Source organism: Falco biarmicus, chromosome Z (genome assembly GCF_023638135.1).
Source record: "Falco biarmicus isolate bFalBia1 chromosome Z, bFalBia1.pri, whole genome shotgun sequence".
In the NCBI taxonomy this organism is placed as follows: Eukaryota; Metazoa; Chordata; class Aves; order Falconiformes; family Falconidae; genus Falco; species Falco biarmicus.
In genome coordinates this window covers 39341516-39367542 of record NC_079311.1, presented here as the reverse complement: position 1 = coordinate 39367542, position 26027 = coordinate 39341516, and the positions used below count along the sequence as shown (strand labels likewise).

The window sequence follows — 26027 nt, the reverse complement described above, 5'->3', positions numbered from 1 at the left end:
AAAACTTCAATAATAGAACGCATACATTGTTTTTTACCTATTAAACCAGTTCACTAGATGTATTCTTAGTAGGAACTGATAATAGCCTTTTTTTTTTTTTTTTTTTAAATTGGCAATATACTCTTGCTATTAGTTATTGAAACATAAGCAACATTTAGCACTGCTTTCCAAAGTCACTTTCACTGTTCTTTAGCACTATCTTCTAAGAAGTGAAATCTACTTTGTCCAAATTTGGAAAATAAACAAAATTAAACCTTCCACCACCACCATGCATGAAGGAAGATTATGAAAGGGCTGCAGATGTTAATCAGAATTCTTATAATCTTTCTAACACATTTTGTCTTCACTATCTATGCATTACTACTAGAAGTAAATTTAAAGTGTTGTGAGATAAAGCTTGTGTCTCCTACAGGGTTATCAGGATAGAAAGAATAAGTCCAAATACTTAGGGTGTCATGACATTTCCCTTTCGTATTTACCATCTATTCTCAGCGGCTAATAGTCCCTGGATTTGAACATCATTCTCCGTGGGTTTTCTCTACTCTACTGTTATAAATAAGGAAAATAAAAAACGTTTATTTGCTTTGTAAACACTCATCTTCTGCTTTCACAATTTACAATGGGTCTTTCTCAAATTAGTAAAATCTATATGCTTATTATACTGTGTAAATACCTTTGGAAGTGATGATGACATGCTTCTCAGAAACTGGAAATTCTGGAAACCTCCTTACATAGCATAGGATCAAGAGTTTTTGTGATCCTGCACAAAACTTAGTTGCAATATTTTTGTTTGAAAAAGGTTTTGGGTTTTGTTGATATTTTAAAGATTTAAATTACTGCTAATTGCTCTATAAGGGAAAAAATCAAAACAATGTAAAAGTTTGGCGCTTTTTTTGTTGTTGTTTTGTTTTAGATATCCTTAATCCTGACCAATTGTATTCAAATGAGAAATGTACTCTCTGGCCCTTTCCAGTCTTGGGGAAAGCAAACCTGAAAAGGTTCTGAGGGTTCAGACAAGACAGGTAAATCAATACTTAAGCATTGCTTTAAACAAAGCCTCTGGCGGGGGTGGGGTGGGGGAGCAGGGGGACACACAACACATGACCAACCTAAAAACAAACAAAAAACCCCCATAAAAATAAAAAATAACATGTTAAAATTGTTTGTAATCGATCACATTTAAATTTTTCTCTTTTATAATCACTTTCACATCAAAACCTTGAAAGCACATTATCCCCCTATGAGGATGATAGGAAATCCTTTCTTGGACTGAAATAACTGTGCCATCTATTTTATGCATTCCAGCCAGGAAGGGAAAACTTAAAAAAATCTCAACACAATTAACAGTGTTAAGAGGACTTTGGAAGCATGTTTGCATACCACGGTATCTGCAGTGCTTGTTGTTGGGCACTGCATCTAAAGTTTTAATGCACAGAATGCGTTTAGTTCCCAGTTATCTTTCTCCTACAAATTATTACATTTGCCATTTTCACATTTAAATCCATCCTTCTGTCTGTCTTTTTTTTCTGTTTTCTATTTTTAGTCTACTGGTTTCCAGAAGATGGAAGGAGAAAGAGAACATTATAATGAAGGGGAAAACAGTAAGCCAAAGGAGACTTCTAATTTCCTTCTTTTAGTGCCGGGGCATAGCTTAACCTGAACTCTGTTTTATGTGGCTTAATTATCACAATCTGACATTTCAGGAAAAAGACAGGAAAATGTCTGTAGAGATTAATCAGTTTATTTTTCACACACTAAACAGTAAGAACTGTCAGGCAGAGGCTGAGAGAGAGTTTTGGGTGCAGTGTTCTTGGCAGCACAGAGTGTTTGTTGTGAAGTCATTGCACAATGAGATTTCATCAGTAATCTAAACCTGAAGCCAGGTAGATCACCTGAAGGTAGAAAACATCTTTCTTTCTTTCTTACATGTAAAAGGCTGTAGGAGAGGAGTAAGAAAACTGAGGAACATAGCAGAGGTAGCAGAGTGAAGAAGAACTAAACACAAAGAATTCAGGGAAACTCTTTCAATGTTTCATATAGCTGTAACCGACTACCTGTATTTAGCCTTTCAATTCCATTAAGTGCTAACAGGCAAAAATGGCAGGACTTGTTCTGGGTGCATGCTTTACAAGGTTATAAGATGTGACAGTCCTTGGCTCAAAAACTTTGTAGTAAAAAAGAAGGATTAAAAAAACCAAACAAACAAACAAACAAAAAAACAAAAAACAAAAAAACCAACCAAAAAAACAAACACCAAAAAACCCCAAACAAACAAAAGGAAACAAAACTCATAATAACCTGGTTTATCCTATGGACATTACCCAACCTCATTGAGACTGTAATTAAAGGGGAAAGGTTAGTTCTGAGGATACTAGGCTAAGTTATTCAGAGTGGGCATTTAGTTGGAAGTCAATGGTCCAGCAACTTGGAAACAGTGTCAACAGTAGTCCTGTCCTGTAAATACTACTTAACTAAGATAGCAATGACTTCTTTTGGATGCAACAGACATGTATTTTTCAGTATCACTTTATGAAATACTAAGATCAACTTTATATTGTTGCTGTTTTATTTATGTAATTTGCAACAGATGAGGCTGAAGGAAGAAATTACTACATTTACACTTGAATACGGACCACATATTCAGCTGTAAATGGAAAGAGAGTTGCTCACTCTTACAATATAAGACCCACTGAGATCTCTCTGAGGGGAAGAATGAGAAACTGGAAATCTGGAAACTATGAACCAAAGTTAAAGTAAACATCATTGATATTTCTGGGGTTTTGTTGGTTGGGTTTTTTGGGTTTGTTTTTTTTTTGTTGTTGTTTTGTTTTTTAAATTTAATTTTCTGGTCCCGCCTGGAAAAGTGCATAGCAATTCAGAAAGAGCCAGGCATAATTACTGTAACAATAACTACATGCCCTGCATGTGCCTGATAAATGGAGGGAAAGACTGGAGCAAAGGAATTCAACTTTTAAATTATTAAATACATTTTAGAACTATAAGACTGTAATCGCCTGGTTTGTCTTCCACAGCAACCACTGAATTAAATTAATACACATGGTAGTTCTAGATGTTCAAAGTAAATAAAAAGATGACAAGAAGTCTGACATTCATTTGGAATTAAAGCATTTATACATAGAAAAAATAAGCATTTCAAGAACTGATAACACCATTAATACAGAAAAAATCTTAACCATTTTACAAAAAGTTCCCATCTTTTTAACACTATCACATTCTTCATGTGCTGCATTACAGTGGATAGTAGATGAAGTAAATATTCCATTTAAATTTAGCTTAATCTTAGAAGATAGTTTTAATTGATTTAGTTCCATAAGCCACCTATAGGATTGATCCTGTACCAAATAAGTAAAATACAGAAAAATACATGTTCTTCCTCAAAAGTAGTTACCGACCACACACAAAATATTTTTACTGTGTAACCACTTATTCTGTATGTTTTATTACTTCAGTCATATGCACACTGTCCTCTATAAGTCCTTTAGTTTGTATATTTTCCATTGGCAACATGACAATAGAGATATCCAGAAGACAGCCATAATATCTCTTGTGAGGTGTGATACAGAAAATTACAGTAGTAAATATAGATATTTAAAATCTAGATTTTAGGCATGTTCAAAAGAAAGCTATTCAATTTGAGAATGTTTGGGAACAAGACTTTGAGCAAGGATTTAAACATTGTCAAATGCAAGGACTGCGAAGAAGTAAACCTGATGATTGACATTCAGTGTAGCTTAGAGACAGGAAAGAATGTACTCTCATCAAGTATCATAGTGGTAGGGTTTCAAATGGGACACTCCAGTGAGCTTTCAGCTGGGGATGATAAAGTCGTCTGTTCATCCTCCATTTTTAGTAGTCCTGGTACTTAAAACAGTGGAGGGTATGGTGAATCATAGTCATATTTCTCAATTATAACAGTATCATTAGACTGTTCTACGAAGACTGTTCCCAGTCTCCAGGCACATGACACTGAGGAATTCCATGTGTTCTTAGGTTCTCGCACCCTTCTCCTGGCATGAGCTGTCTGTTGTCTGGGATGGGGCAGTTTACCTAATTTCTGAGGTGACATAATCTCCTGCAGCCAGGCTGAAATTTTCGGTATCTTTAGTTAATGGTCTTTTACTCATTTTACAAAGCCAAGTTTAAGGCAGAGAGTCTAAAGATGTGTTTTACTGATGTTTAGTTTGAACTCAGATACTAATGAATGGAAACAGAAATGAAGTGATCAGCAATGTAAAGCATGACTTAAGAATAGAAGTTGAAAAAAAAAAAAAAATCCTACAAAAAAACCCAGATGAAAGCACTTAAAATAAGCAATTAAAGAATTTGCTTAAAGTCTGTTTCCTTCATGGAGAGAGGATGTGGAGAATAAAAAGTAGTAAACAAAGTGCTAAAAGGAATATATTTTTGAAAAGTTCAAGGGTGAAGTATAGTAACAAGAAGACAACATGAAGATTTACATTGTCCAGCAGATCAATACAACCATAACACTTTTGCATTTGTCTTCCAAATGCATGTATCTATTATTAATGTTCTATTAATGATACAAAAAGATTCTAAAAGTACCCCTTAAATATATAACAGCTTTGAAGTATCCTTCAATTGTTTATTTGAAGGTCTATCTACTTGTATTTTTGGCTTAGGACCAAGACCATATATATTCAATATTGTAAACATTTCCACATCTTTCCCTTCAGGCAGAAAGTATACCATGATAATATGCAGTTTTTAAGACTGTAAAATAAAAAAAAAATGCATTAAATCTGTTACTGGATTATGTCTTCACCATTTATTCCAACACAGAAAGAAATGGAAAATAAACATCAAATATTGTTATATGTTGCAGAAATAGTGAAGTTTGCACATATACTTATTGAATTTGTGTTATCCAAGCTTAAATTTAAGCTTAGAAATCTACTTTCCAGTGTAATCTAGGTAGCAAAAGAAAATGATGAATAGTCATTGCATTTATCTGATTCAGCAAAAATACTTACTGTATGTGCATCCATATACTTCAATGCGCATTCCAATTCTGCCATTAGGATTCCAGTCCAAAGGCACAAAACGGAGGAGTCTTGCTTTAATGGAATGCTGAAGCTTATAGTATACGACACTGTCTGCATTTGTGTTTCCAGAAAAGGCCTAAAAGAAAATGAACACAGCCACATCGGTATTGAATACAGAAATATATGGAAGCATTGCCGAACTTTTCATTTTATATGCTCCTCTAGCAAAAAGTCAAGCACAGGAATAAAATGTGTTAGTGGGTTCCGTAGGAGCAACTGTTGAATCAATCTTGGTTATTCTTCTGGATCAAGTGTTAAGTCATTTATGCATTTAGCTCAGATACCACACTCACTGATAACTCTCACACCTTCTAAAATTTGTTAGATTTCAAACCCAAACATTCCCTTCACAAAATTTGCAGAATATCCTGGCATTTCAGTGTATTGTACCATCTAATGTGTTTTTGTAAGACAACAGAATGAGCTCTATGATTTCCTCTTACTGAAAGGTTAAAATTTTATTGCAGACCTGTGTTTTAGATGTGTAATACGCTGAATCCAAAAAGTTCTTATACTGACAGACCACAGTATTGAAAGACTTTAGTTTCCAATGAAATAATCCAAAGTATTATGAAAGGTTTTTAATTCAGTGTTCTGAATTAAAAGTGATGAAAAAAACACATCTAATTTTCACCATTTAGGGGTGGACACATCTAGTGAATAGGCTCATTACAGATAACCTATTAAGCTAGAAATAAGCAACAAGAGTTACTGGCTCTGAATATCCACACCACCTTCAGCTTCGTGCTTTATAATTTCATTGTTACAGTGGGTGAAGGTGGAAACACGTTAAATAGACACTGAAGAAGAGCTACTATTTGCAAGGTGAGGCCTTTCCAGACCTCTTGTCCCTTTCAAATCCTTATTTGCAGTCTGTAGCAAATACAGCTGCCAATTAAAGTGCCAATGATTTTGTTGATAGAACCAGAGCTCAGGCTGCAGAAGTTTAAGTACTGTGAGCAAATGAAGTGTTCAATTAAGATTTAATTTTTTTCCAAAATAATTTTTGGAGGGCAGCCGCCTTATGAAAATGTTATGTTGTTAAGTTTTCAGTACAGAATGCATATTACTTGATAGTTTACTGCAGGGTATACTTAAGCCATGTGTTCTTCATTTAAAATTAGGGATTTTTTTACTTCAGTAACAATGTAAAAGTAATTCAGACTACTCTTTAAACTGTTCAGAAGGCTCAGTTTAGAAATAAATATTTTTAGCTGTTATTAACTAAGACATCATTGATACTCTTAGAGATACTATATTATACTGCTTTTTAATAACATGAATGCATACCATCTTTCTCAAAGTATATAGTTTTTGAAATACAGAAATGCTATGTTTCAGTTCAGCCTTAACCAGTAGTAGTCAAAACCAGTACAGGCACTTGGGAGCATAGAAGTCTAAGCAGAGAGCTCTTCATGGCCTATTTTCCTCCACGAAGGAAAAGTGCCCTCAAACTTGTTTTAACCCTCCTACTCAGTTTCTAACCCTGTAGTTTCTTTACCTTAAGCTATTTTAACCTATTTGATGCTTTGAAGACATAATTATTTAGTTCATTATGTCATTAGAAATCAGACATGTGCACCTGACTGTATTAGTAAAATTAAGTTCTGTGTATAGAAGGGCAACACCAAGCTCAGAATGATTGTGAAGGTAAGCTTACAACGAGATAAGGTAAAAAGGAAGTTCTTTGTTTCCCTCTCCATCCTTTATCTCGAAAGCTAATATATTTTTAGACAGGGATAACACCAGTACCATGGTCAAAACTTCCTCCTCCAGCGACAAAAAGTCCCATAGATAAAGCTGTGTGAGACAGTAAGACATGGACTGTGTATAGGAGGCCATACATTAGACCATCTAGAACAGATTAAGCTTATTTATGAATGTAACTTTTACTGTATAATCTACTATATATACACTGGAAAACATACTATAGGACTAAAAAATATCCACAATGTTTTTACATGTATTGTGTACCCATTTTAAGAAATATTATTTTTATTACAAATATTGCTTCATATTAAATAAGTATACTTAGATGCAAATTCTCATTTAATGTTTAATGAAAGGAACTGGAACAGGACTCCAACCTGGATGTTTTTGTAGGAAGAGGAAGTTTAGCAGTTAGGAACTAATGTACCACAAGGAAGGTCTGAGTTTCATGCATGTATTTTATCAATTGTACTATCAAAATCAGCAAAAGAAGTTGGCAAAATCAGTGTGAAATAACTAAGAGCTGTTCATATAGAATAGTTGCTGTTGTTGCATGATGATGGTTGCACTTTGGAAATACTCTCAAGCCAAACCACCTGTACAAGTCTTTGCTTATGACGCATGCCAAAACTACAGTTAGTATTAGTGTCAGGGGTTGTCACGAAGGGAATAGAAATCTCAGAAGGCTACTGGCAGTTTATTCATCTTAGAGCATCAAACTACTCTCATAATGCTGCATAATTAACCTATAAGGTCTTCTGAGAACTAAGGGAGTTTAAAATACACTATATTCTTCCGTAATTTCTAAGCTATATCCAAATTCATATAGCAGTTTAACTATTCACTTCTCAGTAACAAAAGAAATGTCTATTCAAGTTAACCTAGCACACAGTATAATTAACATCAATATAAATGAAATATTCACTGCACAAGAATCCAAATATTAAGACTCTTGCTTCTCACCCTATTACCATGTGGGAAGTTATTGATAGTCTTTTGAAGCTGGTCCTGAAAGTCAGCAGGTGTGAACTCTTCGGTTAAAGTGAAAAAATGAGTGTGAAATTCCTTCATTCTGGCCAGAAAACCCTGTACCAGACAACTGTCTCCTTTACTTAATCTTCATCTTAGAATTATCACTAGGAGAAAATGGTTGCATAGAAAAAAATGAACAAAGATTGTTAGGGCTTTACTGGTTATAATCAATGATTTATGCAAAAACTGACACATCTGTTGGTTATAAAATATTATCAGTGGCACCTTAGTGAGGAGCTCTGTGAGGTAAATTACTCACTGCATTTTTCAGCAGGTCTTGTCTCTGAATTGTTTGAAGATTCAGTTGACATATGCTAAAGTAATCTTAAAATGACAAAACCACACAGTGGTTCATAAATTTACAAATTCATAGATTGGACTGATCATAACCTCTTTTGTAAAGAATGATTGAGTCTGTTAATGACAACATGATTAATATAGATGAGATAGGGAAAAATATTTTTTTTTAAAAAAGGCTAGAAACCCATCATATATTCTTGTTCCAGTCAATGTCCACCGCTTGTAACATCTGCTGTTTCCACAGGAGCATGCTCCATCTGGGAAGTTCTGGCATATTTACATCATTTTCATATTGTGCATGTCATTTGACCAAAACTATGGTCAAAAGAAAAATATTTGACCAGCTATGGTGATAGTACGATTTCCAAGCAAAACAGTGGAAGGATCTTAAAATCACTGCCATGCTGCAACCATGACTAATTAGTGTCAAATATATTGATGTCATGTAAAGATACTATATTTGCCCTTTCATTCAGTGATTCCCTCAGTCATCTTAGTTACAATGGAATTTGGCCTTTTTTGCTTTTTTGCTTTTTTGGTTTTGTTTGTTAGTTATTATTATTATTATTATTATTATTATTATTATTATTATTATTATTATTATTATTATTATTATTATTATTATTATTATTATTATTATTATTATTATTATTATTATTATTTAGATATTTCTAATGTGCTTGCCTAAAAGATTCCAAATGTTTGTGGCGTTCTGATTTCATCATTTAATATTATAAACTGAGCAGTGTGATTCACAAAGCAAAATTCCATTTAAACACAATGTAATATGAAAAACAAAAAAATAAAAATAATTTTGAAAAATACTCTGAAAGAAGAGACTTCAAAGACTAGTTCATCTATAATTATATTTTTCACTTAGACTTTTTGCAGTCCATTAAGTATAATTTAAGGAATACCATTCAACATTATATTTTAGATATCTCTTAATTCATTGTGTTGTAACATTTGCCATTAAAGTACAATTTATTTTACCTTTAGATCAGGAGTTCAGAATCGGAATATTACAAATTTTAGCACTAAAAATACTATTGGTTTTTTTTCTTATGTAAAGTTATTTCAATTACCAAAAGGAATACAAATCTGTCATTTATTTACTAGCTATGTCTGAGTGTTATTAAAATTACAGATGGCAAAAATGCACTATTGAATGCTCTTCAGAATGTTTCAAAAAACTATTTATTTTTCAACTGCCTTACTAATAGTTTAATACATGATGAGCTAGAAACGTAGAAAGGGAGTTTAGTTAATTAAAGATTACATTATACATACTTTTCTTAAATAGCTTCCCTTCACAAGAAGTTACTAAACTGCGTCTCTACTCATTATAGAACACCTCAAAGTGAAATTTCTTATGTACTATGATGGAAAGCAGGAAGACAGTGGATATCTTTTGAAGAAACAGGACCCTATCTACTATATATAGCTAGTTAGTTCAATTACTCAGTATCCAAAAGAATTCTCTGGAAACACTCCAGCACAAGGTATCAGTTCCCACCTATAGTATCTCTTACTGTTTATGGCAGCACATTAGGCAGAATCCTTTAGTGCATAAACTGGTTGGTTGTCCAGTATGACTGTGACCTAATACTCTTCGCTGTCTACTGATATTTCTTCTTAAATTTAAAACTCAGGCTCCTTATGCTCGTGTTTATCTTTCCTAGCTCATAGCCATGTTCTGTTACATGATGACGTCATTTACCTATTCATGCTTCTGAATTTCTTTTTTTGTAATAATGTCAAATCGTAGCATGATAGATGCATTCTGGATGTTTTTCAGCTTTTAAACACCAAAAAATTCCTAAAATTCAAGAAGAGACAACAGGCAGTGGAAGATATAAGAAATATATCATACAATTGAAATGGTCAGCAAGAAGATTGGCATGACCAGTGGAATTCCTCTGTAATACATCAACTACACTTAATTGATCTAGAAATTTGTAAAGATAGTTTGTTCTTTTTGCAGTTTCTTCTTTTTAAGAATGTTTGAAATGAATTTTTCCCCAAAGAGTTGTAAACTACATCTATCTTGCATCTAAAAGTGCTAAAGGACAGCTAAACATCAAAGCCAAATTATGCCAAATTATTTAAACTTCAAACAAAGTAATGGAATCAGCAATCCATGACATAAATTCAACCAATAAATGGATTGTATTTTGTGCCATATTATTTTTCATTCTCCTTCTGCACTGTTTGCTGACAACATCTTCCTTAAAAGTCACTTGGGTACTGAGATATATATAAGTAGTAAATCTGTGTTTCACTTTAATACTAACTAAAAAGCAGATACATGGTCTTGAAACAACCTGAACTAAAAGTTTTTGCAAATACATTTTAGAGAACAGAAAGAAGTGAGAAAACTACGAAAATTAATCAGACCTCTATGAATGTCAAAACACTTGAAAAAAGTTGTCTTTATCACCAGTTCTCAGGAAAATATAGAAAAAAGCAGGTTAAATGTTCAGCACACTGTGAAATAGCTAGTCAGACTTCTATGTAAAACTGTACCTCTCACCTCCTAGGCTTAAATCACAGCAATTTCCTCTTTGGCAGTGGTAGTGTGAAATCAGATTGAGTGTTGTCCCTGTAATTTTTATTAAAAGGTGAATACCATAATCTTTAATATAAGTAAAAGGTGAAATTCAGAAACTATTTTTTCTCAGGAGAAAACATCTTAGTAGACTCTCTGTGCTATGTCTCCTGTCAACAATCTAATTTCTGTGCTTTGTAAACCAAATCTATTAATGTTAATTATAAGGAACCCATTAATATTGATATAATATTATCCAAATAATTTTGAAAATGCATATTGCACTGTAGTAAAATGACCCAGCAATCAGATGGACAGGTTGCATACTGCTGTTAGTGCCATTCTTCTTATAGAAAATTTCTCATCTCTGACTTTTTGACAGACTTTTTTTACTTCATCACTTTTCCTGACAGTGATGCATCAAGCCTCAAGGCAGAACTGAATGCCTAAACAGAATATATGAAAGAATAAATATGGGTTTGTTAGACAGTTTTCTATTACTTTGGCTATAAAAGTTGCTAGTTACTTTAACCAGATGCAAAAGAAACACTTCTCTATTTTGCACAAGGGTACTGAAAGCATAGACTCCACTGGTGACTTTAATTCTATTGTGTTCAAAAACTGGCTGAACAGTTGGGCCCAGAGCATGGTGACCAGTGGCACAAAATATATGTGGAGATCTCTAATGAGCACTGTACACCATAGGTCAATACTGCATCCAGTCCTGTTTAACATCTTCTTTAATGATCTGGATGATGGGGTAGAGTGCACTCTCCAAGTTTCCTGATGACATAAAATCTTGGAGGAATGCCTAACACACCAGAGTGTTGGTCTGCCATCCTCAACAGGCTGGAGAAAAGGATGAACAGGAACCTCATGATTTTCATCACAGGGAATCACAGAAGCATTTAGGTTGGAAAAGACCTTTCAGATCATTGAGTCTAACTGTTAACCTAACACTTCCAAATCCACCATTAAACCATGTCCCTAAGCACTGCATCTATATGTTTTTTAAACACCTCTAGGTATGGTGATACCACCACCTCCCTGGGCAGCCTGTTTCAATGCCTGACCACCCCTTAAGTGAAGAATTTTTTTCCTAAATTCCAATTTAAATCTCTCATGGAGTTACATGAGGCCATTTCCTATTGTCCTATTGCTCACCTGGGAAAGGAGACCTACTCTCACCTGCCTACAACCTATTTTCAGTTAGCTGTAGGGAGTGATAAGATCCCCCTGAGTCTCCTCTTCTCCAGACTAAACAACCCCAGTTCACTCAGCTGCTCCTCATAAGATTTGTGCTCCAGAGACTTCACCAGCTTCATTGCCCTTCTCTGGACATGCTCCAGCACCAGTACATCCCTCTTGAAGAGAGAGGCCCAAAACTGAACATAGTGTTTGAGATGCAGCCTCACCATTGCCAAGTACAGAGGGACAACCACTTCCCTAGTCCTGCTGGCCACACCATTTTCTCATACAAGTCAGGCTGCTGTTGGGATCCTGGGACACCTGGGCACACTGGTGGCTCATATTCAGCCAACTGTTGACCAACACCCCCAGGTCCTTTTCTGTCAGGCAGTTTTCCAGCCACACTTCCCCAGGCCTGTAGTGTTGCATGGGGTTGTTGTGACCCAAGTGCAGGACCTGGCACTGAGCCTTGTTGAACCTCCTACAAGTGGCCTCAGCCCATTGATCCAGCCTGTCCAGATCCCTTCTGCAGAACCTTCCTGCCCTCAAGCAGACCAACATCCCCATCCAGCTTGGTGTTGTTGGCAAACTTATTGAGGATGCACGTGATCCCCTCATCCAGATCACTGACAAAGATGTTAAACAGGACTTTCCCTGGTACTGAACTCTGGGGAACACCACTTGTGACCGGCCGCCAGCTGGATTTAACTTCATTCACCACCACACTTTGAGTTTGGCCATCCAGCCAGTTTTTTGCTCAATGAAGAGTACACCAGTCCAAGCCATAGGCAGCCAGTTTCTCCAGGAGAATACTGTGGGAGATGCTGTCAAAGGCTTTACTAAGGTCCAGGCAGACAACACCCTCAGCCTTCCCTCATCCATTAAGTCACTTTGTCACAGAAGGAGAACATGTTAATCAAGCAGGACCTGCCTTTCAGCAACCCATGCTGACTAGGCCTGATCACCTGGTTGTCCTGCACTTACCAAGTTGTGGCACTTAAGATGATCTGCTCCATAACCTTCCCTGGCACTGAGGTCAGATTGATGGGCCTGTAGTTCTCCGGATCCTCCTTCTGGCCCTTCTTGTAGATGGACATCACATTTGCTAACTTCCAGTCAACTGGGACTCCCTGGTTTGCCAGGACTGCTCATAAATGACTGCAAGTTGCTTGTTAAACACTTCCTTCAGCTCCCTCAGTACCTTTGGGTGTATCCCATTGGCTCCATGAACTTGTACTTGTCAAAGCGTAAAGTCACCAAATTAAACATGAGCCAGCGATGTGTCATTACTGCAAAGAAATCTAATGGTATCTTGAGCTGAATTAGACAAAGTATTGCCAGTAGGTGGTGCAAGGTGGTCATTCCCATTTATTCAACACTGGTGAGGCCACAGCTGGACTGCTGTGTTCAGTTGTAGCCCTCTGAGTACAAAAGAGAAAGGGACATACTGGAAAGAGTCCAGGAAAGGGTCACAAAGATGATGGACTGGAGCATCACCCATAGGATGAAAGGTTGAGAGAGCTGTTGAGCATAGAAAAGAGGACGATCAAGGGGGATACTATCAACATAGATAAATATTTGAAAGAAGGACATAAAGAAGATGGAGCTAGGGTCTTTCTAGTAATGTCCTATGACAGGACAAGAGGCCTTGGGCACAAACTCAAACACAGAAGTTCTGTCTGAACATAAGGAAAACCTTTTAATGTAAAGAAATAATTTTGTTCCAAAGACCTTGAACAGATTGCTTTAACAGATTGTGGAGTCTCCATTCTTGAAGATCTTCAAAAGCCCTCTGGACATGTTCCTGGGCAACTGGCTGTAGGTGACCCTGCTTAATCAGTGGTGTTAGAACAGATGGCATCCAAAGGTCCTTTTCAACCTCAATTATTTTGTGATTCTGTAATATTTAGTTTCACATTATAAAATAGAGGTTTTGTGTGGACATTTTTTGAGCCAGGTAGTGGGAGGCAAAAAAACAGATTTCATAACAGACATCAGACTGAAATTCCAGTGGAATTTTTGTAAGGCTCAGACCTCCAGGACCACCCCACCTCTTTTGTACCGTTGGGACTAACAGTGTTAACATCTCCAATGCAATGCAAGGGAGCATGCCAAGAATTTGACACACAGACCACCCCTCAGAGATTTACATTCCTTTTGATACTCTTTGAATATAAAGTTGATGTTTGATCACATGAAATATTCCCTTTTTATTCCTGTCTTCTCCATTCTGATTCATTTCCCTAAATATTTGGTTTTCTTCTGTAAAAATGCTGGGCTCATCTTTCCTCTTCAGACTTCTTGGTTTGATCCTGATCTTAAAGCTAAATAATTTGGATTTTCTGGTATGTGCTGTTGGTGATGGCGGTACAGTTTTGCACCACTTATATCATCTTCACCAATTTTTCTCCCTGAGAAGCAGTAAGACATGAATCACAACTGTTTGGGAAACCATATGTCGTAAGCACTCACTAAATCCCATGCTGTTCTTAAAGTTTTCCATCAGTGTCAGAGACAGGATACTGGGGTAAAAAAAATATTCATTCAACCTATCTCTTTCCGGTATTTCCTGACATTGGGTGACTGTGTTATTCATTGGGTTATTATGTCATGCTTCTTTCTCTCTTTTTTTCTTTTCACTATTTGATCAGAATGCCTCTACATAAAAGAACAGCTCCAGAAATAGGAGGCGGAGGATGAGACTGCAATTACCAGGGAATCTGGGAAGAGTACAGGAATGTTGTCAGAACATACCATAATACAACAAAGAAAGCTGAAATCCACTTGGAATTCAATCTGGCCAGGGATGTCAAGGACAACAAGAAGGTCTTCTTCAAGTACATCAGCAGGAAAAGCATGACTAGGGAAAATGTGGGCCCACTGCTGAATGAGGTGGGTGCCCTAGTGACGAAGGACACAGAGACAGCAGCGTTACTGAATGTCTTCTTGCGTCCAGTCTCTACTGTCAAGGCTGGTCCTCAGGTTTCCCAGACCCTGGAGGCAAGAGATAAAGTCTGAAGAAAGGAGGACTTTCCCTTGATTGAGGAAGATCGCGTTAGAGATCACTTAAACAAACAAACATGACACCCACAAATCCATGGGCCCTGATGGGATGCACCCCTGAGTGCTGAGAAAGCTGGCAGACGTTATTGCCAAGCCACTCTCCATCACCTCTGAAAGGTCATGGAGGACAGGAGAGGTGCCTGAGGACTGAAGGAAAGCCAGCGTCCCTCCAGCCTTCAAAAAGGGCAAGAAGCAGGACCCAGGAAAGTACAAACTGGTGAGCCTCACCCCCATCCCTGGAAAGGTGATGGAACAGCTCATCCTGGAAATCATCTCAAAGCATGGGGAGGAAAAGAAGGTGATTCGGGAGTAATCAGCGTGGATTCACCAAGGGGAAAGCATGCCTGACCAACCTGATAGGCTTCTATGATGGAATAACTGGCTGGGTAGACAAGGGGAGAGTGGTGGATGTTGTCGACTTTGACGTCAGCAAGGCTTGTGACCCTGTCTCCCATAACATCCTCCTAGGTAAGCTCAGGCAGTGTGGGTTAGATGAGTGGGCAGTGAGGTGGATTCAGAACTGGCTGGATGGCAGAGATCAGAGGGCTGTGACCAGTGGTGTAGAGTTTAGCTGTAGGACTGTAGCTAGTGGTACTCCCCAGGGATCAGCACTGGGTCCAGTCTTGCTCAGCTTATTCATCAGTGACCTGGATAGAGGGCAGAGCGTACCCTCAGCAAGTTTCCTGATGATACAAAACTGGGAGGAGCGGCTGATACCCCGAAGGCTGCAACACCATTCAACAAGACCTGCATAGGCTGGAGAGTTGGGCATGAAGGAACCTAATGAAGTTCAACAAAGGCAGGTGTAGCGCCCTGCACCTGGGGAGGAATAACCCCATGCACCAGTACAGGCTGGAAGGCAGCTCTGTGGAGAAGGACCAGTTTGTTCTGGAAGACAGCAAGTTGCCCATGAGCCAGCAGTGTGCCCTTGTGTGCAAGAAGGCCAATGGGAATCATGGAATGCATTAGGAGGACCGTGGCCAGCAGGTTGAGGGAGGTGATCCCCCTGCCCGCCCTTCTACTCTTCCCTGGTGAGGCTGTATCTGGAGTGCTGTGTCTGGTTCTGGGCTCCCCAGTTCAAGAGAGAGAGGGAACTACTGAAGACGGGCCAGCGGAGGGCTATGAAGATGATGAGGGGACTGGAGTATCTCTCTTATGAGAGAAGACTGGGAGAGCTGGGTCTGTGTTGCCTGGAGAAGACTAAGAGGGGATCTTATCTACAGAAAATCTTAAAGTCTACAGATATCTTCAGGACAAATGTGTAGAGGGTGGGGCCAGGCTCTTTTCATTAGTGCTCAGTGACAGGACAAAGGGCAACAGTCATAAACTGTAATACAGGAAGTTCTGTGTGACCGTGATGAAAAGCTTGTATACTTTGAGGGTGGCAGAGCACTGGAACAGGCTGCCCAGAGAGGCAGTGGAGTCTCCTTCTTGGAGACATTCAAAAGCCACCTAGAAGTGATCCTGTACAGCCTGCTCTAGGAGAATCTGCTTTAGCAGGGAGGTTGGACTGGATGATCTCCAGAGCACCCTTCCAACCCCAACCAGTCTGTGATGTTGTGACTTATGAAAGGTAACAGCTGACATTTGTGAATGGAGCCAGTACTAGAGGTTCTTTCTGTCTTCTGTTGTGTTGTATGGTTTTGGTTTGTTTTTTCTTTTCAAGAGACAAAATTTGAAACAGTTTGCTTTCATATTCATACAGAAAAAGAAGATTTTAGTATTTAAAAATAAGCTAGTAACAGAAGTTTATGGGGTTTTTGCCTTCTTTTTTTCTCCTCAGCAGTAGCAGTTGGATACCTTATTTCATTAAAAACATTTCATGTGTTTGTAGATATGGTATGAGTCTCAGGCCCTTGAATGCCTATTGCTAGTCAGCAGATGTCTATCATCAGCTAGCCATGTCCCTCTGGAAATAAGGTCAATAAAAATAATGTCTTCTTTCTTTCTTGTTTTCATGTTCAACAGATCTGAAATGAAAAATTACTTCATTGCCTAGGTGTCATGGCGTAGGAACTAATGTATGCATTAAAAATTTCTGACTGTAAACCACCAGAGACAACTGCTTCTTGAAATTCTTCCATTTACCTTACTTCTTATTATCCATATATAGCAATAAATTGTATGTGAAGTAACTTGTCGCCATTGGAGGGAGCCCTTGTATTAACACAACTGGGCACTACACAGGCTTGTTAATCCTCCCTTTAAAAATTATTATAACTCGTCTTTATTAATTCCCAATATGTAATTATGAAGCTACTATGCTTTATTTATTAATACCTAAGCACATGTACCTCACAGATTTTACATGAAAATTGAAAATGTGAACGTTTTTCATAATAGTATTACTGGAATTCTAAACAATCTTTATTCTTAATGACTTTCAAATATTAGCTAATTCTTTATCTGAAATGAATATTTTTTTTTTTTAATTTGGAACGGTAATCCATGAATTTGCATTCTGACATTCTAAAGAGAATTGTGATTATCTCCAAGAGTAACAACCAGAGTAGATTTTAATGGAAATATAATGACAATTTATTTTCACTTTTTTTTTTTTTAATAGATTCTTTTGAAACAATCTGTAAAATATGAATGTATTGAATTTTTAATCTGGACTACAGTATAATTGTCATTCTACTTTCAAAGCAGTTTGAACACTACTGTGCTGGGTGAAAAAATGTTTTTATTAATGGTATTTAATGTTGGATGTCAAATCATATATGTTTACACACTTAGATATAAAAAGCTTCATAGAAGTTATTAAATGTTTTCAAAAAGCACTAAACTATTTAACCTGCTTATTCCACATATTTACCTGTAAATATATACCACATATATTTACCTGTAAATATATACCACATATATTACATTAAAAGTAATGGGGAATGGTATATTTGTCATTATATTAAATTTATGTAGAAATCGGGATTACACTTCTACAGCACATAGCATAGCACAGACGGGGCAGGGAGGGAAAGAAAGAAAAAAACCCGCAGGAAACTTATAACTACAATAGCTATGATGCAACAGCAGTGCATGTATTGAAATGTCAAAATAGTACATGGGAATCCTGTTTGCTCAAAGCAATATAAAAAACCTGTCAAATATTACACTATAACATTCATTTGCATACAATTTCACACTTTGCTCTGAAATGAAATTAAATGACCAGAAAGAAAAGAAGGAAACCTTATTAACTATGCAACATAGAAATGGCAGAGCAAATACTTTCTAGCTGTTATATCCTGAGGGTCATAGACAATAAAAGAGTTCAATAAAAAGGCTTCCTACTGAATTTACTTCTGTGGCTTTTCATATAAAAAGTCTCACCACTTCTAACTGTAAAGAAATGCCTACATGTGAACTCTTCCATAAATCATAATTATGAACTCACATCAGCATATAACACGCTAAGTTAACATGATGTTCATCATAGAATCATGGAATGGTTTGGGTTGGAAGGGACCTTAAAGATCATCTAGTTCCAACCTTCCTGCCATGGTTAGGGACACCTTCCACCAAACCAGGTTGCTCAAAGCCCCATCCAACCTGGTCTTAAAGACTTCAAGGGATGGGACATCTGTAAGTCCTCTATGCAACTTTCCAGCGCTTCAACACCCTCACGGTAAAGTTTCTTCCTAATAGCTAATTTAAATCTACCTTCTTTCAGTTTAAAACTATCACTCCTTGTCCTATCACTGCATACCTCTATAAAAAGTCCCTCTCCAGTTTCTTGTAGGCCCCATTGAGGTATTGAAAGGCCACTAGAAGGTCTCCCTGGAGCCTTCTCTTCTCCAGGCTGAGCAACCCCAACTGCCTCAGCCTGTCTTCACAGGAGAGGTTTCTTATGTTGCTACAACATCTAAACTAGTCAAATATTTCTCTCTCCCACCCCCAAAAAAGAAAATCAGTGGCAAATTATAACTTTTCTTTTTACATACTGCTCGCCATTCTGGTTATTAGAAAACCTTCCAAAAGCAAGCAACTTCCATGTTGTTTGCTTTACTCTTTTAAAAGGTAGAATAAAATTAAACCCAGAGAAACTCACTGAAGAGATTAAGTATTTCAGATAGGTTAATTCCATATTAAATTTTAACAGAAATGTTCAACAAATGTGTATTAAGGTTTCATTCAGAAGTAGTTATCAGTGACCAGGAAAAGTTAACACCATGTGTAATATATATATTCTTAAGAATATTTGTATTACAAAAACAGAGGTTCAGTTTTCAAGAAATGTCAGCATTCATGGTAGCTACACTGAAAATAGATGGGACAGCAAGATAATCCCTCTAAAACAAGTTTCTTGATGACATGTTTTAACTGTCCCTCGTCTAGTTAATCAAATTTCTAGCTGACGGATTTTATTCTGTGATTACACACCTGCACTGAAAAAGATTAAGACTACTTAATGGACTTTTATAGAAACCAAAGGTAAAGTGAAATCAGAGCTATACCTAACTAACGCAGGTACTGAAACAATTATTCAGATAAAAATAAAGGTTAAAATATATCACTTGCATTGTGTAACAAAATACAATGGAGTAGATGAACACCATCATATTCTCCTCCATTTAATTTCAATATGTAATATTTTTCAACAGATTTTCTGTTGTCAACGGGTTTGCTAGGTCTATGCAAGGCTTTCATTTTCACCAAGTTGTCTTTCTTCTGTGTTGTAGGCAGTAAGGCTACATCACTTTGGGGTGAAAAACATGGTTAGATCTATTTATGAAGCATTTAGTGTTCAGTTGAAAAAACTGGGTCCTGAAGTCAATTGGTTATGCAAGAATTTCAGTTGTCTATATGTATTCCTTAGTCAAAATAAAATAGATTTCTAGTTTTCATACTTCCAAAGAAAAAATCAAAGCATGCATCTCAAGGTACCTTCATTATCTTCATAGCTTGAGTTAGAAGCTGTGAAATCGAAAACACTATTATTTCCTTCTTAGAGGATTAAAACCAAACAAACAAAAACCGAAAAATCAATTTAGGTTAGGTATCAGCAGACTATGGTAACTTCCTTCTGATTAAGAAAGGATTATCGTGTTAAGGAAAACTTCTCATAATCTATGATTTACTTTCTGTCATGTTTTGTCTTTTTATTTGATCTAATAAAGTGAGTTGGTTTTATTTTTTATATTTTGCATTCACAACAAACAGGTGGAAGCATTTCAGTAAGGTTCATATTTCATCATTGATTTGATTGATAACTTTGACATGTATGTTGTAGCCTCTTAGGACTCTTGAATACAACATAAAACACCTGAACTGGGCAACAAGTGTTCTTGGTAGTGTTCAACTTAGTAAACATGGTGCTTAAAAACACCTTGCAATGTAAGCACAAAACACAGGGCCATCATGGAACAAAGTCATATTCCACTTACAAATGCAGAACTTAGCTATTAATGAGGATACAAAATAAAAATAAAATTCTGTAATCAAAATCAGACCCAAAGCACTGAGCTGTTAGCACTACTAAGAGATCTTCTATCAGCATTGAAGGTGGTAACAGCATGAGATGGTTTTGTAGTGATTCTGTTTGTAACCTGGATGGAAATGCAGAGCAGCAGAAAAGAGATGTAGAATTTTGCATTAAAAAATGCTAGAAAAAAAATTTTAAAGAAAACGTTGACATCTATGGAATAAAATGGTATAAACTTTAGCAAAAAAGTCACTTGGCCTCCCAGGAGTAATTTTGTTGTAGTCTGTTTTAACAGAATAGATTCAAAGAATACTGCTCATTTATTCCAGAGGAGTAGGGGGGAGAGAAGAAAAGAAAGCAAGAAAGGAAAAAAAAAAAAAAAAAAAAAAAAGAAAGAAAGAAGGAAGGAAAGATTTCTCTAATTTTGGGAAAAGGTCTGAAAGTAGTTGGAAAAGTATGCTAGTTTTGGCTGGGATAATTTTCTTCATGGTAGCTGGTATGGGTCTATGTTTTGGATTTGTGCTAAAAATAGTATTGATAATATAGAGACTTTTAATAACTGCTGAGCAGTGCTTACACAGAGTCAGGGCCTTTTTGGCTCTTCGCACTGCCCCACCAGAAAGCAGGCAGCAAACAAGAAATTTGGAGCAGACACAGCCGGGATAGCTGACCCCAGCTGAGCAAAGGGATATCCCACATCATGTCACATCATGCCCAGCATATAAAAGCTGGGGGGAAGAAGTAGGAAGGGAAGTCATTTGGAGTGATGGCATTTATCTTGTGTGTACAGGTTTTGCTGTACTTATTAAATTGCCTTTATCTCAGCCCATTAGTTTTCTCACTTGTACCCTTCTGATTCCCACTCCCACCCACCCCATTCCATTGTCAGGAAAGTGAGCAATTGGCTGTGTGGTGCTTAGTTGCCAGCTGGGGTCAAACCATGACAAAGAGACATTCTCAATCCAGGCTTTAGTGAAGACTGGAAGGTTTCATACTATCAGTTGCAATTATATTTCTTTATAGACTTATCACTAGTATCTTAATATCTTCATCCTACATGATACACATAGGATAAAACACAGAATGAAGCACAAACACAAGTATTGGCTAATATTAAACAGAAAATGAGGGTAATTTGTATCTATTGCTCTTTTTAAAAAAGAAGCAAAGAAAACCCACAATATGAGACACCAAACTATGTTTAATGGCTAACGCACTTAGAGGCATACTGTATACTACTGCTCTAGCAGGCATCTGATGCCTCAGAAATGTTACGAAGAGATCTCATAACTAGGATATCTGCAAAACCTGCATTGTTAAAATAGTAGATCACTTAGGAGCATTTACTAGAGTATGTTCTTGTGCCCAGAGAATGTGTCCTAAAAGCCATAGCAGGATTTTTTGACTAGTGAATGGAATAATACCAAGTTTCTACTTATTTGTCACACAGAAATTTTGTGTCTGACATAGAATCCAGTAGTAGGATACCCTAAGCAGCAAAATAATGGTAGTTCAGACTTTCCTGTACTGTGTATTTAAATATAAATAAATTCCTAAAAAATACAAGTGACTAGCAAATATGGCATGCAGTGAAAGCGATCAAGAACACATGATGGACAGGGAACAGAAAGGATACAATTGCAAACATCAGCACATGATACAAATTGTGGAAGGGAAAGGAGAAATAGCTGAGATTTTTGTGCCCATCAGCTATGAAAAGGACAGATAGAGAGTGAATTTGCTGCCCACACCGTGGGGGCAAAGGGACAATAAAGAAGAAGGTCTCTGCAGAAACATCATTAAATTAGATTTTCAAACAGAGATAGGGAAAGAGTATTTTAATCTCTGTGGCTACTGTTCAGAGCTGTCCACCCTGTGGCACATGGGCAGATCAAACATATTGGGTCAGGTATGCCTTCTCTTGTTCGACTATGACAGAGTTTCTTTGCAGATATAGATTTGAATAACTCCATTGCTCACAGGGAAAAATGTGTCATATGGTTTGTGGTCTGAAGACATATCAGTGATGAGCACCAGCTTTTTTCATAACAAGCTATTTGATGGAAAATAGAAGGAATTTAACGTACCAGTACAGTATTGACAATAATTCTGTTATATTACTTTCTGTAGAAAAGCTAAACCAGATGACTAATCCCATTTTGTCTAAAGAACATTTCACTTTGTCTTCTGTTTGCTAAGTGAAAAAAAAATCAGGAGCATCAGCATCAGGAGCTGATAATGTGTTGACTTCAATTGTCCCAACTGCTGTATCCCAAATTCAAAAATACAGAATGTAGTCATGTCAAATGACATACCACTAAGTTCAACTTAGATTGGCGTTGATCTGTCTCAAAGGTAGATATTTCAGTATTTGCTTTATAACCCGTAGAATTACTACAAATATTACCCAAATCTATCTCCATGCTAATGGTGTTACAGCAAGTGAGAAATGCATCACAAGAAGCCCAGAATAAGAATACCAAGTATATAAACATCTCATTGTTACAATAGGATAGATGTACCACTTAATTTGAGATTTCAAAGGTCTGTCATGGGTTTTCAACTCTAATAATTAGGAATAAGACCTTACATGGAGTAAATGGTGATAAATTCAATTTAGTGCACATGACATGAGTAACTATAGCTCTGCTTCTTCAGTGAAGATGACTAAATACTTGGAAATAGTGCTGACAATTTGTCATACTAATCTTTTTAGATTATGTAATCATAACAAGTATTTGTTTACACCTCTATATGTACATCTATTAGTAAGGTTTAAAGTAAACACAAGACCAGTGAGACGATGTTTGTAACGGCTGAGAGCTTGTGATAGACTGTAAAGTTCACAGTACAAGATATTTACTCCTGGACATTCAGCCATTTTCTTTCATTGATTAACTACTGGGTAAAGTATCATTGAAGATGCATGATCAATATAAAGTATAGTTCCTTATATTAAAAATTGTCTTCCTTATATGAAAGAACCAACAAATTCTCATTTCACTTGCTCTAAACGATGACCCTAGAGGGAGGCTGTCATGCCAGCAACATGTTTGTGAGGCAAAATCAAAGCCACACAGCTCTACTGAACAACAAGTGCTGCTAGCTTTTATTAGCATAATTTACAGAATATTTAATTTCTTTTATATCTAACATTTATGACAAAGCTTGAAATATAAAAGGCAGTGAGAACTATTTGTGCATTGCAAAACTGGAAATTGTGATCAGATGGCTATAGGTACATGGGTGGTCACATTCCTCCAGCTAAATTGTTCTTTGCTGAAGTGTAGTCTTGATATTGATTTTTATTTAATTAGTTAAGATATTCTAAACAGACTATGTGGGTATAGATTTTCTAAGAGAAACAGGACCATTCCACTGTGCACTGAAAGTGCTTCTAAACCCATTCTCTAAACTAAAACTCAGGATGGATAGCATCTCATGGCTTTCTGTAGGGTAGGAAAAAAAAGCAATAATTAAATACTGAAAAAAACCTTACTACTTTTCCTTTCTTCTTTTTTTTTTTTATTTAATGTAGAAATTGCTTTTGGAACTTGGAACTCTTCTACAAGAATCTTGACAATAAGACAGTTCTCTTCTGGCTATATATATTTGTGACATAAGATAACTAATTTCAAACTAATTTTAATAGCAATTTTAGGTCATTGTTAGATGCTTAGAAAGCTGAAGTAGTCTGTAGGAAAATGTGTGACACATTAATTTTTACTGCCTTAGACGTTTTGTGATCTTTCAACCTAATGAATCTTGGTTACATTGTAACACCTGATGCTGTAGATTGGGTATAAATAAAGCTGTCTCAAGTGGATAATTCCAGTTTGTCAGTCATTCTAGCTACTCCATGCATCTGGAAAAACCTATGTGCAAGGCAGAAGGGAACTGAGAATTAGTGTCATATACATAAGAAAACAATGCATCTAAACAGTTAAACTGATTCTGAAATGGTTTTAAAATGCCATCAAACTGAGATGTAACTCTCTGAGAAGTTGAAGGAATTCAGATATAAATATAAATCTGTATTCTAGTAGCAGGATCCTCCTTAACATACATACATGCATACATATATGTATGTGTGTGCATATATGTATAATCTCCAGTAGGAGTTCTTTAAAACAAACAAAAAAAAAAAGGATTAAAAGAAAAAAAACAAATAAAACCTCATCAAATTATCGTGTGATTCATGTAACAAGTACCAAAATGTATCTAAAAATTATTCCTCATCTGAATGAAGGAAACAAAGTTGCAGAGATACGTGTTAGTAGATGTATTCTTAACCCACTTTATAAATACTGGTTCCAATGGACAAAAGTAATTCTACTGAGGACTGTTTTCCATTTACAATTGACACTAAGCACATACAGTTTAATTCACAATTCACTGTTAAGGACAGCAGGTAATTAAGTTTATTTGGTACATTTATTTTACCTGAGCAAAAAGAAATTAGGAGAGCATTACTGCCATGTGACCATGGGGATGCTCCAGTGATACCAGTTTTAAAAATCATTTATCATTGCTGTGGAGGACAGCTTATTCCTTGCCTTTGATCAGTGAATTTCAGTATGTTTGTGCTACAGTAGAAACTCCTTTCTATTTCCTAAGAACCCCCAAATCTGGAAACAAGTAAATCAAGGCAAAGATCAAGCAAGAAGTTTCCTGACCACAATTCGGCAACACACGTAGGAAAGATTGAGTACTAGGAGTGCAAAGGTTAAAAACAAACTTATAGATAGTAATACAATATAATTATTGAAGAATTAAAATGTAATTCACCAGTGTGTTGTACAAATAATAGGGGTGGAAGAACAGTCTGGGAAAGGAAAGAGCTGAAAACTTCATCATTTCATTCAGTCAATCTGTTTGACAGTGAGTGATCCACTCAGAGCAGTTGGAAGGGCCTGCAGAAGTCAACTCAATCATTCCAAAACCTACGTTTCCAACTTTTGATATCTAATTTATTTTAAAAATTGCTGAGTTCCTACTCTATGACAACTACATTATGGTTTGGTTTTGGTTTGTATTTCATTATTATTATTATTATTATTATTATTATTATTATTATTATTATTATTATTATTATTATTATTATTATTATTATTAACTTAAGACAGTCAAGTTTTGGATTAAACCAATACTGATTTCATTCTGTAATACAGTCTGATCTCCATAACAGGTACCCTTTCTTTGAAATAAGGAATTGTTTGCGCTTGAAAACCTTTGTCATCATTGAATAAATCAAGGATCAAGCTAGCTATAAAAGTAGAGTGCTTCTGCTTGGCAAATTACCATTTCGGCAATCAGAAGTGATGTCAAAATAAGTACAGGTAAAGGACACGACAATTTAATAGGGTATGAAATGTATATATTTTTAGATATGTCAAAATATGGAAATAATTCTTCAGCTATAAACTACATTGCAAATTATTTTCATATAACACAGAGTGATAGAAGATTTCTAATACTTTTAATCTGAAAATGTCATTCATGTTATATTTAAAATATTAATAAATGTAATACTTTGTAATTTCATTTTTTTATAGCAGAAAGTAAGAAACATTATATATACTTACAAACAATATTTTCATTTTTTTATAGCAGAAAGTAAGAAACCTTATATATACTTACAAACAATATCACAGAGCTTAGTAAATGTCTTTAAAAT

The 26027-nt window shown here is 36.1% G+C and overlaps 1 protein-coding gene across 1 annotated transcript in view; it reads right to left on the bottom strand.

Moving 5' to 3' along the window:
- The window catches only part of CNTNAP4 (contactin associated protein family member 4), a 261580-nt gene that overhangs the window by 94029 nt on the left and 141524 nt on the right, over nt 1-26027 (bottom strand). The window contains exon 4 of the mRNA XM_056325765.1: nt 5013-5160. Coding sequence (XP_056181740.1) covers nt 5013-5160 — 148 coding nt within the window. The remainder of the gene's footprint in view (nt 1-5012; nt 5161-26027) is intronic.